This window comes from Alligator mississippiensis, chromosome 1, assembly GCF_030867095.1.
Source record: "Alligator mississippiensis isolate rAllMis1 chromosome 1, rAllMis1, whole genome shotgun sequence".
NCBI lineage: Eukaryota > Metazoa > Chordata > Crocodylia > Alligatoridae > Alligator > Alligator mississippiensis.
In genome coordinates this window covers 289,699,427-289,717,778 of record NC_081824.1, presented here as the reverse complement: position 1 = coordinate 289,717,778, position 18,352 = coordinate 289,699,427, and the positions used below count along the sequence as shown (strand labels likewise).

Below are 18,352 nucleotides of genomic sequence, written 5' to 3'. Positions count from 1 at the left end.
GGCGCACGGGCCAAGTCCCGGAGGACTGGAAAAGGGCTAACGTGGTCCCCATTTTCAAAAAGGGGAGGAAGGAGGACCCGGGCAACTATAGGCCGGTCAGTCTCACCTCCATCCTTGGTAAAGTCTTTGAAAAAATTATCAAGGCTCACATTTGTGAGAGCCCGGCAGGGCAAATTATGCTGAGGGGAAACCAGCATGGGTTTGTGGCGGGCAGATCGTGCCTGACCAACCTAGTCTCTTTTTATGACCAGGTTACGAAACGCCTGGACACAGGAGGAGGGGTGGATGTCGTATACCTGGACTTCAGGAAGGCCTTCGATACGGTATCCCACCCCATACTGGTGAACAAATTAAGAGGCTGTGATGTGGATGACTGCACAGTTCGGTGGGTGGCGAATTGGCTAGAGGGTCGCACCCAAAGAGTCGTGGTAGATGGGTCGGTCTCGACCTGGAAGGGTGTGGGTAGTGGGGTCCCGCAGGGTTCGGTCCTTGGACCGATACTCTTTAATGTCTTCATCAGCGACTTGGACGTGGGAGTGAAATGTACTCTGTCCAAGTTTGCAGATGACACAAAGCTATGGGGAGAAGTGGACACGCTGGAGGGCAGGGAACAGCTGCAGGCAGACCTGGATAGGCTGGACAAGTGGGCAGAAAACAACAGGATGCAGTTCAACAAGGAGAAATGCAAAGTGCTGCACCTAGGGAGGAAAAATGTCCAGCACACCTACAGCCTAGGGAATGACCTGCTGGGTGGCACGGAGGTGGAAAGGGATCTTGGAGTCCTAGTGGACTCCAAGTTGAACATGAGCCGGCAGTGTGACGAAGCCATCAGAAAAGCCAATGGCACTTTATCGTGCATCAGCAGATGCATGACAAATAGGTCCAGGGAGGTGATACTTCCCCTCTATCGGGCGCTGGTCAGACCGCAGTTGGAGTACTGCGTGCAATTCTGGGCGCCGCACTTCAAGAAGGATGCGGATAACCTGGAGAGGGTACAGCGAAGGGCAACTCGTATGGTCAAGGGCCTGCAGACCAAGCCCTACGAGGAGAGACTAGTGAAACTGGACCTTTTCAGCCTCCGCAAGAGAAGGTTGAGAGGCGACCTAGTGGCTGCCTATAAGTTCATCACGGGGGCACAGAAGGGAATTGGTGAGGATTTATTCACCAAGGCGCCCCCGGGGGTTACAAGAAACAATGGCCACAAGCTAGCAGAGAGCAGATTTAGACTGGACATTAGGAAGAACTTCTTCACAGTTCGAGTGGCCAAGGTCTGGAACGGGCTCCCAAGGGAGGTGGTGCTCTCCCCTACCCTGGGGGTCTTCAAGAGGAGGTTAGACGAGTATCTAGCTGGGGTCATTTAGACCCAACACTCTTTCCTGCTTATGCAGGGGGTCGGACTTGATGATCTATTGAGGTCCCTTCCGACCCTAACATCTATGAATCTATGAATCTATGAATCTATAATATTTGTCTTCTGTTAACTGCAAGTTCTTTGCAGGAGACTTCATACATGTACATTATCATATGGGTTTGTACATCTACCTGCAAGTGGCTATAATATTGACTGGGGTTTTTAGGTTCTAGCATAATTTTTAGTAGTTATAAATTTAGGAAGATAGACTGTTTAAAAATATTAATGTTTTAAAAGAAATATGACAAAAATTATGTTAACATAGCACCAAAGCTTAGATTGTATGCCTATAAAATACAGGAAACTGAGTACTGTTATTCCTAAAATAGCCTTTGTCTGGTCCCATGACTCATATTTCCATAATAATATGATTTATTATACGAGTAACCATACATAGAATAATATACATTTATAAGATTTTGTGTGTGCATATGTGCAAGAATTATCTCTCTCTGCCACTGTTTTGCATTAGAGTGTATTATTTGCCAAATACCATGTGCTATTACACAGAGTGACATAATGGGTCAAATTAAAATAGGTTGCAATTCTGTTGAAGTCCCTGGACTTGTTCCTGATTATACCATGTCTGAATATGTTGTGAGATGTCAGTCAATATTGAAAAGAATGGAGGCGAAATGAAGATATAAGGATAGAAAAGAAAGTAAACAACTACTGTTGAGATTAGTTAGGAGCTCATGAGGATTGGTGAAGCCAGGAGGAAGAGATGGCATGAAAAAACACAAAACAAATCTAGGTCAAGTGATTCTCACTAGACAGATCCCACCTCCCTCTCTGTATTCCCACAAATACTAAAATAAAAGGGATCTGTGCAATTCTACTGTGGGAAGACAAGCAGGATCTCAGGACCCTTGAGGTCTATAACTCTTGAAAGCAGCAGAACACAGCTCTCTGAAGACTCAGAAGACACAGAGGGTGTTTCTGCATTTGACACTACTGCCTTTATTTAGTACTGTATTAGCAAGTACTAAATAAATGCACAGTAACCAGAGTTACTGCACAGTTGTGCCAGAGAATGTCTTTTAGGTGATGCTACTGCACAGCAGCCTAATAATACTGTGCAGTAGCGTATTAGCACTGTCCGTGCTGTGATGCACTACTGTGCAGTATTTTTTGGCAACTGCAGAGTCAGTATCTTGTGTAGGTGCACCCAGAGAGTCCTGCAAGAGCTCTATGAAGCCTCATAGAGCCCAGATAGGTCAGGAGTTCACAGAGAGATCCATAGGTAACTAACTCATACCCTTGGTTTTCAGGCTGCCCTGCCTCATGGCTCTCCCTTGCCAGCACAAATACTTCCCAGTTATTGGATTACATTATTTCATTCTCGCTTTTACAATATGCCCATCAGTACTTCTCTGGCATATGGAAAAAATTAGGTACAGCCAATAATGTGAATGTAATCCCAAGGGTCACATGTGCACAGGCAATGTTGGGAAAGTTAAAGCTCAGTCAGCATTAGCTGACAGGACAAATGTCAATGGAATTTCTGCAGCTTTGTCAGGGAACTTGCCACGTAGCGTGTCTGTTTCCTGAATCATTCCCCAAAGCTGGGCACAGGTGGCATTTCCTGCTGAAGAGAGAGTCTCTTCTAGTTCTGACTTTCCCTTAGATACTAGCTGTCCTTTCCTTGTGAAAGAAGAGTTGCCTGGATAGTTGGTAAATCTTTTAAATTCATATATAAATATATCTGGTAATTCAATTATAGTTTTATGTATATTCCACAACATGCTGCCATAAATTTTATTTTGATTGTATATAAGCTATTTAGCAAACAATTTTAATGTAACAAGTTCACTAACAATGTTATAGTTACCACACAGGAAGACTGATCACACTCACTCTAATGAAAATGCTCAGCCATGCCCCTGGACTTCATTTGAAAGTTCACAAGAACATGTAAAAATCTATAAACTTTTCACTTTGATTCATTCTGTAAAAATGAACTTTACCTGGGGAGTCATTTAGACTGAAGGCGATGCGGACTGGCTTGTCAGCAGGTATCCTTGCTGTGGTGATCATGTGGGCACTTGAGCCTAAGTTTTTACCTGTGTGTTCCAGCTGCAATAATAGAAATGACAGTTATTACAAGTCACGTGAATCCATTACACCTTTTACTGAATGATTACCATGCATTTATAGCAGTATTTTTTTAAATTCTAACCCAGAACGTTTAAGATAAATGGGTAGAGCTACACTGGATTTCCCCTCCCCACTCTTTAAAATAGTTAAACGTAAAATTTAGAACCTCAGCTCTCTGATTTATCAATAGGTCAGGTACAGAAATGACTGAACAACTCCCTTCAACCCTCCCAGCCAAATGTCTTTTTGGCATGTCTCCGCCTTGGCCTGGAGGGCCACATCCACAAAGGTCAGAAGGCAGTTTTATTCTCCAAACCTTGGAGGTGATTGGTCAGTGGGACTCCGTGCGAATGGAAGAGTCTGCCCACATGGGTTTGATTGCAGGATCGGGGCTTTACTCTGTCCTTGGCTTTTCTTCTGAGACTGCCAACTCCAAATGGTGGTTTTAATGAGGTAGATCCCTGTCCATTAAGAAATGGATCAAAACCACCAATTCATTTCACATCAGGCACCAAATAGCCAACAAATATTTATAACTTTCAGTCAGTACCAACCCAGACTGGATCAGCTTAAATTGCTTCCACATGTCCAGGCTAACTTTTACTCATTGCTTTACTATGAATAGCTTCACTTTCAGATGTTTGAGGCAAAAATCTGTGAAAGATCTGAAGTCTACTGTTCGCTACTAATCTAAACTATGGTTTTACTTACAGAAAACTGCATAACTTAGATTGATTCTGCCTCAGGCTTTTTGAATGTCTGTACCTAGCCTAAGGGCCTAGATGTATGACACCTTTCCACTAGTATAATCTTCCCTCACCTCTGCATAGATAAGGAATATATTCATTGATGTAACCTCCTAGAAACTGGTGTGGAGTCACCCTGGGAAAAAGCAAGGATAGCTTTACACAGGTGTAAGTTATATCAGAGTAATTGTTATGTATCTGCTTCCATGATAGGCATTTACTTAATAAAAGCAGGTTAAAACCTCTACCACATTGTAAGGCACTGAAATGGTGCCTACTACAGCCAGCCACCTTGAGCGAGCTGCTTGTTTGTTCACTCTGTACACCAGTAAAACTTATACAGGTGAACCAAACCAATGTAAGTTATGTTGGTGGTAAGCTTTCAGGTGTCCAGGCCCTATGAGTGCTAAGAAAACTTCAGATATTATCCAGCAGTGAATAGTATTTATTTCACCTCAGTGGATACTATGTTACTGACATTAAATATATAATATATCATTGTAAAACCTCAAAAGTCAATTAGAAATCAAGTTATTCTGGAAAGTATGGTACATTTACTAAACTATATATTATATATCTATTGACAGTGTGTCATAATTGGTGGCAAGGGAAAAACCAATTCTCTAAGCCAACCAGCTTTCAGTTTTTCAGTAACATTTTAGAAAGAAATATTTATTCTATTATATTAAAATCCCAACTCTCCATTTGACGTCAAGTTTAATTATTGAGCATCTCATAAAATCAGTAGAGCAGAATATCATTAAGCTTGCCAAATTCTTCCCTAGCATGATACCTTTGCAATAAGATTTACTTTGTCTAGTTCAAATTTAGTTAGCAGAGCAATTCAGTTACCCTGTGGCAACACTACACAGTAATGCACTGATCAAATAATACATATTTTACACTGCTTGGATTTTCTTTAAAATAAACAAATCTAAAAACTTTACTTTGAATAAATATTATTGGCAGCTGGGAGCCACTTTTCCTCCTTTAGCCCCAGGGAGTCTCATGCATACCCCCACTGCCTGCTTTTATTCCTGATGATCAGGTCCGTACACAAAAGTTCAACCAGTACTGGGTTGAGAGGACAAACCAAAACTGTTCACTAGATTAACACAAAATGTATGTTGGGCTTGATCCAAAGACCACTGAAGTCACAAGAATATTTTAGTTTAAAGTCCATTGCTACTTACTAAAGAACATTTTATTTTTAAACTGCCAGGAGGTTGTTACATTGGAGTAAGATCTCTGTTTCTCTCGGTCTCTTTTTGTGAAAAGTGTTTGAGACCTTGCATGTTTTGTTTTGCTTTTTTGCTGAAATAAAACCAAAAATTGCAAAGGCAGAATTATTTCTCATAACACGCTCCTGTGAAACTAACCTCGAGCAAAAGAGAGAGATTTTACACACTAAGCACAAAGCTGCTCATCACTGTATTTTGTGTTAGACACGCTGCGCATCTGTTTACAATCATTAAAAAGGTCTTCACGTGCTAAGATGCTTTATGCTTAATACCACAGAGCAGCAACAAAAACATTCGTAGAAGTTAATATCATTAACAACAAATACATTAGGTGCACTTTGGTGGAAGTCTTGAGTTTGCCAGACTAGTATGTGTGTAGCAAACTTGTGGTTTTATCTCACTCACACGCTGTGGTCGACATTGTTTTCAGATTACCATTATTTTAGCCACCCGCTATCAGAGGACAAAAATAAGAACTTCCTCCAGTAATGAATGGTGATTTTTAACATCACACAAAGGAGTAGAGTATTTTTTTCCCAGTTTATTCTAAATTAATCCCCTGCCTACATACACACTGTACTAACCAGTGATCTCACGTCCTAATGTATGCAGTAAAGCTATTGTCAGTTTTATCCAAAATCCCGAAAGCTGTTCATCATCAAAAGACAGATAAACAAAGAAACCAAGAAGGAATGGGAATCGTCCTTCCCATGCTCTGTGTGCAAAGAGAATGATGTATGCCCCATCAGCTGAGGAAAATGCAACAGACCGACTGCCCACAAAATTCCCGCTAGGTTTCCCAATACAAAAAACTTAATATCTCTGCAGATAGAGAAGTATGTGTGTGAGCAACATTTGGCTTAATGAGGTGTCTAAAAGAATCCCAGCACGCTGTCCCATATTCATGACAACTGCCTGTGGAACTGGCTGTTGTTTCTTCATAAAAATCTATAGCCCAGCTCAGATTATGTGCTGCCACAGCTCTATCAGTTTAGTTCAGTTTTCACACCTGTTGCCTTACCTCACTTAGTGGAGTGTCTGCACTTGTATAATCCAGGGCCAGCCACTGCCTTGGCTTGTCGTTGCCTTTATGGAGTAAAGATTCAATAAAAGAAAAGGCTGCACCTGCTGCATAGCAACAAGCTGACAAGGTCTGAGAAGCTGAGACAGCTGTTAGGGCAACATGCTGCTACCTGCACTTCCCATAGGCTTTGCTGCCCCAAAAGACCACCCTTTTCCGCTTGTCTTCACAATTCCACTCTCCCTTCCTTTCCTTTCCAAAAATGAGGGATTATGATGTTGTCATGCTTCAGGAAAGAAAAAAATCCTTCTGTCAGAGGCATTATTAAGCAGCAAACTGTGGAGAGTCCAAGATTTTTAATTCATTAGTCCTGGCAAACTTAAAATACAAACAGACTTGCTTCATAGGACAGGAATGTTTTCAGCATGACCCAATCAGTGTCTGTGTCTATTCCAGCAAACTGGCAAAGACAGCATGACTCCAGTCAGCAAAAATGTCTGTGGCTCCAATCAGCTTGGGGTGACATTGCCAACTTGGACTAGCTACAAGCAAACTATCAAATGATAGCAGCAACTATCAAAGCTAACAACAAGGATGAGGTTGGTGTTTTAGGTTAGGATTGTAAAAGCTCTGTGAACGAGTGCCTGTCTAACATGATAGGTCTATGATACTAAAGAGACAATGGACTAACTTTAGTAGCGTGTATGAAGCTTTTGTCGCTGCCTGTTCACATAAATGCATTCTGAAGGCAGATGTATTTACATGTCTTTTGGGACAGGAACTGACATTGTAATTCACTGAAAACAAACAGCTTGTAGATTCTGCTGAATTCAAAGAAGTTAGCAGTGAGATTTCCCACTGTGCTAGTCAGTTTTCAAAGTACAAGTAAGGTTATGAATAACTGATTCTGAAAATGCTGGGGGGAAGGGAGGACAGGGGAAAAAATGTTGTCTAGACTGAAACAGTTACTGCAAGGAAAGGTTAAACACCCAACTGGCTGCATATCTTCCCCTGGACAACTGAGGCTGTTGGATAGTGCAGTGGATAATATAAGATGCTTGGTAGACAGACAATATAGGTTCTGCCAGTGTTGTTATATTGGCTTGAAAAAATAAATAGTTAACTTTCCTGTTTCCAATATATATTTTAAAAATAATAAACTGAATTAAACAGATTATCTGTCCCCAAATCCCATGTTCTGGAATGTCTCCACAGATACACATGCAGGCAGACATCCTGTGGTTCATTTAAAGTGCACTTGGTACAAAACAAGGGGCTTTAAGTCAAGTTTATTTCTCCCCCATGTGTGTATTGGCCAAAGGAATGACCCCACCCAAGTATATATCAGACAACCAAGTAGCTGCTCTAATGTATAGCCAGATACCTGTGGCCCTGAGAGGCCATTCCATACTTAGGGGTAGGCGGAGCACAAGGACACACTGCTTACTCCTTTTTTCCTCAAGGAATGGCTTTATGCTGAGGAGTAGGAGGGACTAGGGCAGAGCTATTATAGCAGGGTTAGGCATAATGTAGCAGAGTTGAGTAAGCCTATTTTCTAACTGTGTTAAACAGTCAGAACAGAAAACATGAACTGATCCCAGAAAAAGAGAAAACTGGAAAAATGTGCCCTGGGTAATTACAAGGCTTTATGCTTGCCCACAGTATTATAAAAAGTATGAAACAGATATTGGGGAAGCATAATCAAGGATAAGGAGCTAAACAGAAGTGGAACAAGATGCAATATGTTTTTTTCCAAGGAAAAACCATATCAGACCAGTGTTGTATCCTTTCATAGCAGACTAATGGACTGCATAGACACAAAGCTATGCAGTGGGCCCAATCTATGTAGATTTAGGTAAAGCAGGGCTGTCAAACTCACTTTGGGTTCCAGACCTGATCTGAACTGTGGGGACTCCTCGCAAGCTGAATCTGGCCCATGGCTTGAAGCTGCAGCAGCTACAGCAATTTGAGACAGCAGCAATGGTGGCACTAGTCACAGTGGCATCAGTGGCTATGACTGGCATCACGGCTACCATGGTGGCTACACCAGTGGTAGCCCCCACAACAGTGGCTACCAGGGTAGGGGTGACATCCTAGCAGCAATACGGCCAGGAAGCCACTTGCTGTGGTTGGGGCATGCAAGCAACTGTGGGCCAGATGGCAGCAGGATGACTGAGGGCTGTCACATAGCTTTCTCTCACCCTCTAGGGCTCCAGTGACATCCCCTGGAGCCCTAGGGCCTCCAAATTCTACCGTAGCCCCTGCCCATGTCCACAAACTCCAAGCCTCCCCCAGTAATCGCCTGGGATGGATAGAGCAGATCCACAGGCTAGATCTGGCCCCTGGGCTATACATTTGGCACCCTTCAAAAAAAGCATTTGATACAGTGCTTTGTGGAAAATTGTTTTACACTTGTGCTGTAAGATGGGAACTCATCTGAAGGCATTAGAGGAGTAGGAGGAACCTGGGAATACTAATCAATCACAGGATTTCTGTGAGCCAGTGTCACACAGCTGCAAAAAGAATAATACAATTCAAAAGTGTATTTGGTGTGGTATTTTCATAGAGACACAAAAATCTTAGTACAATATACAAGGCCTTCATAAAGCTCCATTTGGAATATGGTGTGCAGTTACGGTCACTCAGGTTAAAAAAAAATAATTCAAATAGACAAAGGTTTACTGGGATTGTTAGGGTAATGGAGAATCTGTCTTATGAAAGGAGATTAAAAGAACTTGGCTTGTTTAGATCAGGAGATCTGATTATAAATACACTCATTATTCATCCCAGAATGAATATCAGGGAAGGAGAAGAGCTATTAAAGTTGAAGGACAATACTGGCACGAGATCAAATGGATACAAACAAATTAAGACTGGAAATTTGAAGATGATTTCTAACAATCAAACGAGTGAAGTTCTGAAATGGTTATCAAACAAAGCAGAGTGGGCAAGGAATCTGATAAGCTTATGGAAAGGACAGTATGATAGAAGAGGTGTTCTTGGAACAATTAATCAGTACATATCATATGTGAATTCAAGTACTGGGAATCTCTAAAAAGGGCGGGGGGTGTTAAAAGGAAACTCAGTCTCTCTGTTGAAAGTACTGTGTAGTCTTATACTTCATGACTTTTGCTAGTTGCCTGTAAGGGACCAGAAAGAATCTTGCCTCCTACATGTGAATACAGTATTTAGCTTCTGGGGTTTTTTCACCTTTCTCTGAAGCACTGAATGCTGGCCACATCTAGAGATGGGAGTTTGACTGGTGTCTGCTAGAGTTCCTACCATTACTGAGAAATCTCCTAAGTGCTTGACTCAGGATCAAATTGATTACCAGATTTGGGTTTAGAAAAGAATTTTTGTATCAGGTGAGACTGACAAAGACAGCATGCTTTCTTTGTAAAACAAGGTGTTGTCTTCCTCCTAGAATCCTTGAACATATATTAACCTAACTAATCCCCTGTTACCGTAGTGACAAGGCATGGGCATTGGCCATATCTCCCATTTGGCATGAAAGTGCCCCTCACCCCCACAGTGCTCTAGGGCTGTGTTGTGTGAGAGATACAGGAATAGACAAACTTGTGGTCCCTCTGCTGCAGATGTAGGGGACTAGTCTTGATGGCCCAGAAGGCTGCTTCCAGACTAGTGTATTCCTGATGAGCCTGGTGACTTGCTCAGAGCCTGAAGACTGGGCTCCTCAATTTCTTCTTTTATTCCCCTGTAGTAATTACACTTCTGAAAAGATACTTGGAACAAGCCTTATTTATTTCATTTACTGGAAGATTTGGCTTTGCTCACAACCATAAATTGCTACTGAGATTTCAAAATAAGACCACAGCAGCAGCTATTGATTTAAATGGAGGAGACTCTCTCCAAGTATTATTTGTAACAGGGTTATTTGGTTTGGTTGAATAGAATTATTTTTTAAGTATTTTTTTTAGGTTTGCAGACATAAGGTGAAATCTTGGCTCCAATGACATCCATGGCAAAACTCCCAATGATTTCAACAAGACCAGGATTTCACTTACAGGATTTGAGTCCCCTCTGCCTTGCATTTTTTGTAGTTTGCTATATCTATACAAAGTGGCTGTAAAATAAAGCAGATAGGTCTCATTTACACTGGTTTGAGTGACCTCATGGGTTCAATGCAGTAGAGGAGAGGCTTTCAGAAGTGTAATTTTCCAAGATGGTGACTGAGCAGCAACAAGATTTACCTTTAAGTAGCTATGACCACAAAATTCCTAATCAATCCCGAACACAAGTTATACATATGCAATTGCTCTAATGTGCCGTCACATGTATTAAGCCCCTGAGCTTTTAAATTAGCTGGGGGGGGGGCACTTTATGTAAAGCTTGTTGAATGAGGTTTAGATAAAGCATCCTGCAACCATTTTTAAATGCGCAAGGACTTAATACACTTGACAGTGAGCAGTTTTAATGAGAATGGTTGTCCAGGAACTACTGTAATTAAAATGCTCCTTCTACCCCTGAGCATGTGTATAGGCAGCCTGGATAGCTACCAGGTCACAGTGTAAATAGCACATATATTTGCAAATTGAAAACATAATGGTTTGTGTTCCCTAATTATACAGATAAGCCCCATTTACTCTATGACAGTACTTCAGGAAAATGCCTAAATTACTCTTCAGTAATTCCAAAAGAAGACAGTCTAAAATAATGCTTAACTTCACAAATGCAAAACAATTCCTTCTCATCTTAAGTCAGTCGGGTGCTGGGCAGGGCTGCAAGTCATCTGTTAGGTGAGACACCACACAAATCAAAAAGCCTTAAATACTAAATAATGTTTAAATTTAAATTCCAGTGATCTGCACAGTGATCAGCCTTCTGGAACTACGGCTGTTTGTACTACATAGATAGTATAGTCAGACAAATTCAGTACAGGGCTTGGCTTCAAGAAACTAGAGCTTTATCTTGTTGCACCCTAGAAAATTATGCAATTATGTGCCTGTGCAATTTTGCACATAAAAGGCATGACCGTGCATAATTGCATAGTTTTGCATAATTTAACCGCAGCAGTCTTTATGCCTCTATCTCCATGATGTGGAAGCACAGAGCCATGTGACTGGACAGATGGGTAAGTGGGAAGGAGTGTTCCTGCCTGCAGGAGAGGGTTGTGGGCATGGGGTTTGTAGGTGGACATAGAAGTTTGTGTGGGTGGGTATGGGCCATGCACCATCAGGCTGGGCGAGTCACCTCCATGCCTCCATGTGGGGCTTCCAGCACTCCAACGGGAAGCTGCATGTGGAGGCACGGAGCCCTGCTGGCCAGATGGAGTGCTGGAAGCCCCACATGGAGGGCCAGCCTGGCCTGAAGGCACATGGACTGGGATCCACCCACCATCAGGCTGGGCAGGAAGCTGCACATGGAGCCACAGGGTTATGTGCCATTGGGCTGGGTGGGCTCCTGCTTGCCTCCACATGCGGCTTTCTGCTGGAGTGCTGGAAACCCCACCTGAAAGCACAGAGCCCATCTGGCCTGATGGCACGCAGTTCCTAGTCCACCCACCATTGGGCTGGGCCGGCCAGCTCCATGCCTTCACATGGGGTTTCCAGCACTCCAGCAGGAAGCTGCACATGAAGGCACAGAGCCCACCCAGCCTAATGGTGCATGACTCATGCCTGCAGTGCTGCAAGCCCTGTGTGCTGGCATGGAGTTGGCCTGGTTCAGTTTGAAGGCATGCCAGTGGGCCAGGTTGACTCTGTGCCAGCATGTGTGGGCCCTGGGACTTAGCAAGAGGCACACACCACTGGAGGCTCTGCTGCCTGCTGCTGCTGCTGAGCCACCAGTGGCAGAGGCTGTATACCATGGGGGAGTGAATGTGTGACAGGAAGGTCCATACCCACCTACAACCCCCCCCACACCACTTCACAACCCCCCCAAACCTCACAGCCCCCCCCACACACAGCCACACCCCTTCACAACTGCACAACCCCCCACAAACCCCACATGCTCCCATAGCCACACCCCACATGCTTGTCCACAAACCCTACACCCCCCACACCCCTTCACATACCCCCCATAAACTCCACATCCCCCACACCTCCCCACTCCTTCACAAATCCCCCCCACACACCCCACCCCCAACCATACAAAGTACCTGTATATATTTCTAAAGAATGTTCAAATAGTGTTATACTTAGTTTAATTTGTAAAAAAAAAAAAAAAAAAGTAATTAATTTAGCATAATTTTAAATGTTTCTGCACATAATTCCCTGGGGTGTATCTTGTAGCCCTTGTTCATGTGAGTAGTCCCACAAAAACCAAGCTGACAGTGGTATACATGAACTTCTGCAAAAGTGGTGCTCCTTATTTGGTTAAGTAATGTAACCATTAGAAACAAACTAGATAATCAGACACATATTCCAGTGTTTGACTTCACATTTTAATGGGGAGTTTTTGCCGTTTTCCCAGCCTTATTAACATCTTAACAGAATGGCATTTAAAATACCTAGCACTGCACTTGAAATATTAACTGGGATAATTGCAATCATTTCATAATTATTTTTATAAACTGCTTTCATTGTATGTATATGATTACAAAGTATTACATTAAGCTGGAAAAATGATAGCATGCATTTGTGTAACATATTTCACTGGAAGTTTTCAAAAGTCATTTTTAAAGGTAGGCAAGGTATATTAGCTGCATTTAACAAAAAACAGAAGCTGAAGCATTCTGAACTTCGGTGCCACAATCTAATTATTATTACAAGGCACTGGAAGACTTGGAAATAGACTCTGGTGGCTCAATCATACATTTCTTATTCACATGAATTGAAATCATTGCATCTAAGACACTTACTCTACCATTTGGGAAAGCACAGTAATACTTGTTCATAACAAGCTGAATATATATGTTACAGTAATCTCTATGAAAAGCACAGAATGCTGATAATCCCTCTGCTTTTTCCTGTAGGACCACAGCAATGATACACCCTGTTTTCCTGCCAACATACTCTTAGTCATCAGATGTTTGGTACTCAAGCAAAACTCTTTCAATCCTGTATCACATTCTGAAACCTGAGATCATCTAGATGAGTGGCACACAGGATATCATGTTTTATTCATCAAAAAGGATGTTAAAGTCATCATACCTTAAATTAGAAACAGTGCAGCTTATTGATACCAAAAACATGCAAATATGCAATAATTTTAGCATGAAGTATAAATTGTTTTACAGATGTAAAATAGACTGGTATCTGCTATCTAATAAAACACCTGTTGTGTTCCCTCTTTTTAGCTCTGCTACTTTCAATTCATTTGAGTTTCCTAGTATGAATAGTATTTTGGGTAGCATATGACCTCATTCAAACTGAAATGGTGTTTCAAAGATTGTCAGTCACTGTTTAAAAATATACTTAAAAATATTCTAACACATGGATGATATTCCAACAAGATATGGGAACACATCCTGCTTTCCCAACAGATGAAGGGCATCTATAACCTTACTGCTTCATCTGAACAGAAATATAGAATAAAGCACTGAAAGGGGCATCAGGAGGTCATTTAGTTCAACTTCCCCCAAGGGCAAGGCAGGATCATCCCTGTCTGAACAGTGCATCTCATTCAAGTGTTTGTCTAACCTTGCCCTTAAAAATGTCCAGGAACAGAGATTCCAAAACCTCTCAAGGTATCTGTCCCAGTGCTTAACCACACTCATAGTTAACAAATTCTTCTTAAAGTCAAACCTAAATTTTTCTTGTTGTCATATAAGGAATGCATATTGGCCTGTTCTCTGCAGCCACAAAGAACAGTCTATAACAGTGGTCACCAACCAGTAGATCCCAATCCACCAGTAGATCTCAGAGCCTCTTGGAGTCAATCTGAGGCTGGGGTGGGAGGCTGAGTGCCTGTGTGCATGCACGTGCACACCCCAGCCCAGCAATTCAGTCCATGGGGGAGGGAGGGGTGGGGATTGTTAATACAATCCAGTCTACTATTGCAGAGCAAGCCAGTAAGAGAACACTGTTGACTTTCTTTCAGCTTGTGGTCCACTATAACCCCAGGTCCTCTTCTGCAATACCGCAACCAAGCTAGTCATTCCCCAGTTTGTGCTTGTGCATTTGATTGTTCCATAAACAAACATAGTCCTAAGTGTGGGACTTTGTACTGGTCCTTACTGGTTTTCAGCCAACTAATTTCAGACCATCTTCCAGTTTATCAAAGTAATTCTGAATCCTAATCCTAACCCCCAAAATTTCTGCAACTCTGCCCAGCTTGTCATCATCCTTGACTTTACTAAATGTGCACTTGCTCTCATCCTCCAAATCAGGGCTGTCTAACTGGTCCCAGGTTGCATCTGACCTGCAAGAGGTTAATATGCAGCCCCAGGTTTCTGCCCAACTGGAGCTCCATCAATCACTCCTGATGCTGCAGTGAATGTGGGCTCCAGTCTCCTCGTCCCATCTCCAGCTTTTTCTTCCTGCTGTTGCCCCCAGGGATGACTGTGTGTGCAACAGTGGGAGACCCAGACTGCCCACAAGATAAGGAAGGGACCAAGTTGTCTGTGTTGCTTCAATAGCCAGGAGGGAGACTGTGCTGCCCACACAGCAGGGGGCAGGGTGAGAAGGCATATGTGCCAGGGGTCTGTGGCCCACATGGCATAGGGCCCCCCTACCATCTAGAAGTTAGATGGTAGTAAATCAGTTTGTCCTGATTTACAACTTGGCCAAATTTGGACAGCTTTTCATGGGAATGGAAAAAGCATATTACAGACATAAGGCTACACATTTATCTAATTGAAAGTCCTATCTCCAGAGGATGGGGGACTAGAGCTGTTCAAAAAAAAGTCACCTGCATTTTTTAACATGGGCAAAGCAACCTTGTCCCCATTGAATGATTTTTGGCTGAAATTTTTAAAAAATTAGCCTGATTTTAGACCATCCAACATGGAAAATTTCACCCCAAATGTGTGAGGAATATTGACTATCACTGACTGTGGCAAAAGCAAAAGACATTCACATTGACTTGATTCACAGAAATAGCATGCCAGCAAACCTCATGATTAAGTCAAACTGTAGAAGGAGTAGCTGAATTCAATTATATGCGATCATACATACCTAACCAAGGAGATTGTTCCACAGCAACTGAAGGATTATTAGGTAGGGATCATTTAACTATTGGAAGAAAATTAAAGCTTTTGAAATTTGATGCTGATGAGGACTCTTCTTTATGTCCTGCATGGAAAGAGATGAATGCTTAGGTTAGCAATATTGGAGAAAAGCAGATCCCGCTGCCAGAAATCTACTGGCACAAACTTATGTGACTTAGATCACATCAGGTATAAAGAGGAAAATAACCTTGACAAAATAATTATGGAACTAACAGTGGCAAGTCATTGATGTAGGGTATGACATATGGTAAGGTGGATAGATGGTGTAGTAGATCACTGAAAGGTCAGTCACTGAATGCTTAGAGCTAGCAAAGGATTGAGAACACTTCTGAAAATTTTGCTGTGGTTTCATTAACATTCATAGATTTCATAGATTTCATAGACATTTGGGCTGGAAGGGACCCCAGAGGATCACTGAGTCCAGCTCCCTGCCCCAGGGGCAGGAAGTCAGCAGGGATCATATGATCCCAGCAAGATAAGCATCCAAACATGTCTTGAGATAAGTGTAAGTATATTTACCAACTTGATCTCTTACTGATATTCAACTAAATAAACCTAGGGAAATAATTTCTGATTACAGGTCACCTCCATGTATAACTGAGGCAGCTTCACTAATTTGATTGGACTTACTCCACAAGAGGCATTACGAGCTATTACAGACTCAAGTTACAACAAAATTTCAATGATAACCTGAAGTAATGTACATCCATAAACACGTAATACATTTAAAAGAAAATGTTTTAAAGCTTCCTTGTTGTCAGGAATAAACAAACCCATAATGTTTAAAGCCCCAATAAAAGCTGGTTCCCTGTCTACTATAGAAATCTCATTTCTGTTACCACTCATGGAGCTGCCTGTGTTGTTGCTTAAGAAGGAAGTGTAGTGGTAAAATGTCTAGTTTAGAAAGAAGTAAGACATCTATTTGCAATAAATGTAGCTGAGGCCAACTCCCCCTTTATACATACATGCATACGCACACACATAACAAGAAGGGGACTATTAACTCACCAGAAGCAGAACAAGGACTTTAGTTTAACAGTGCAACATTAACCTACCTTCTACCAGTCTAACAGTGCATCAGATTAGAGACTCTGACACCTGGATATCATTATAAGACTGCTGTTTTACAGATATGCAGATATTCATCCTATTTAAAAAATATATTAAGAAATAGAAAAAAAGAACATAATTAAGGTTATGAAGACACACACTTAAAAGTTGTAACTACTACAACTTACGGTTGCTTGTGCATCCTTGACTGTGCCTCCTTGTGAATGCACATGTGGGACACGATCTTCTGTTTCTAGCTCACGCACTTTATACTTCAGAAATCCTAACTCAATCAATGTACAACATGGACTGTGTTCTTGGAATGAATCAAGGCTGTGCTGTGAAATAATCTGTTCAATTTATAAAGAAGAACAGATCAATCTTAGTCTAAAGAAGCAATATCTTTAAACAGACACATTAGAACACATGAGTTTCCACTTTAAATTGAGCCCTATCAGGTTAAATACACAGAGACACAATTAGGGTGAGGACAAGGACAAGATGTAGTCTGTAGATAATGACATGGGGACCCTGTGCCAACTACTCTGTGCTAGCAATTGTAGATGAGGTAGCACATTAGCACATGTGAATACTATCAACCTCTCTATGTTTACTTTGTTCTCTATCTCTTTAAGTTCATCATGGGGGCACAGAAGGGAATTGGTGAGTTTTTATTCACCAAGGCGCCCCCGGGGGTTACAAGAAATAATGGCCACAAGCTAGCAGACAGCAGATTTAGATTGGACATTAGGAGGAACTTCTTCACAGTTCGAGTGGCCAAGGTCTGGAACGGGCTCCCAAGGGAGGTGGTGCTCTCCCCTACCCTGGGGGTCTTCAAGAGGAGGTTAGATAAGCATCTAGCTGGGGTCATCTGAACCCAGCACTCTTTCCTGCCTATGCAGGGGGTCGGACTCGATGATCTATTGAGGTCCCTTCTGACCCTAACATCTATGAATCTATGAATCCTTTCGTATCTCCATCAAGGCTTAATAGAAGGACATCAGGGGAAACCAGCAACCAAGACTGACTTGGGGTAGGCAGATTCCAGTGTGTTTTATAACTACCACTGTATTGTTTTTAAATAGTAATACCCATCTATTACTCAAAAATGTGATGTTTTTCCTAGAAGCAAATTATTTTAATGATTCTTAGAGTGAAGTAATGCAAAAGGCCAGTTTAACCAGTTTCCCAATCAGCTTAGTTCAGAGGTGTCAAACTTGTCTGGTTCTGTGGGCTGGATAAGTGGTGCAGACCAGTCTCTGGGCCTGATGAATAGTGCAGGGTAATCTCCATGGGCCAGACTGGACCCAGGGCCTCCCCACCCCTTGCTGGATCAAGTGCATGTTGCACCTATTCCAACTGGTCCAGAAACTGGGGGAAAGAGATCTGCTGGGCTTCTTGCTACAGTGTGGCTGGGGCTCCAATGCTGCTGCTCTCACCTGGGTGCTTCACAGCCAAGGCAGCAAAAACCGTGGTGCTGGAGCCCCAACAGCATTGCAGCTGCTTCCCATGGCAACAGCCAAACATCTGCATGAGAACTACAGTGCTGAAGCTCCAGTCGCACTGCAGGAAGAAGCTTGACACACTTAGCCGTTTCTGTGAACAAGTTGCAATACTAGGCTTTATCTTGCAGTGCTGCTGGGGCCCCAGTACTACAGC

At 42.3% G+C, this 18,352-nt stretch overlaps 1 protein-coding gene and 1 long non-coding RNA gene across 3 annotated transcripts in view; one reads left to right on the top strand and one right to left on the bottom strand.

The window, feature by feature from the left end:
- MAP3K7CL (MAP3K7 C-terminal like) overlaps window positions 1–6,603 on the bottom strand; it is a 51,960-nt gene extending 45,357 nt beyond the window's left edge. Inside the window, exons 1-3 of one of the 2 annotated variants that reach the window (XM_014599010.3) lie at window positions 6,517–6,603; window positions 3,825–3,969; window positions 3,379–3,487 (exon numbers count right to left, since the gene is read on the bottom strand). In XM_014599010.3, the coding sequence (XP_014454496.1) occupies window positions 3,379–3,448 (70 nt within the window). In that variant the 5' untranslated portion in view covers window positions 3,449–3,487; window positions 3,825–3,969; window positions 6,517–6,603. Of the gene's footprint in view, window positions 1–3,378; window positions 3,488–3,824; window positions 3,970–6,516 lie in introns of those variants that run through there. The other variant, XM_019476031.2, reaches the window with a different exon arrangement.
- A 378-nt stretch (window positions 6,604–6,981) lies between these two features.
- Window positions 6,982–13,767, top strand: LOC102564203 (uncharacterized). The gene is made up of 2 exons (XR_002086557.1): window positions 6,982–7,115; window positions 13,448–13,767. It is a non-coding gene; the product is annotated as an uncharacterized LOC102564203 (long non-coding RNA).
- Window positions 13,768–18,352: the final 4,585 nt, after the last annotated feature.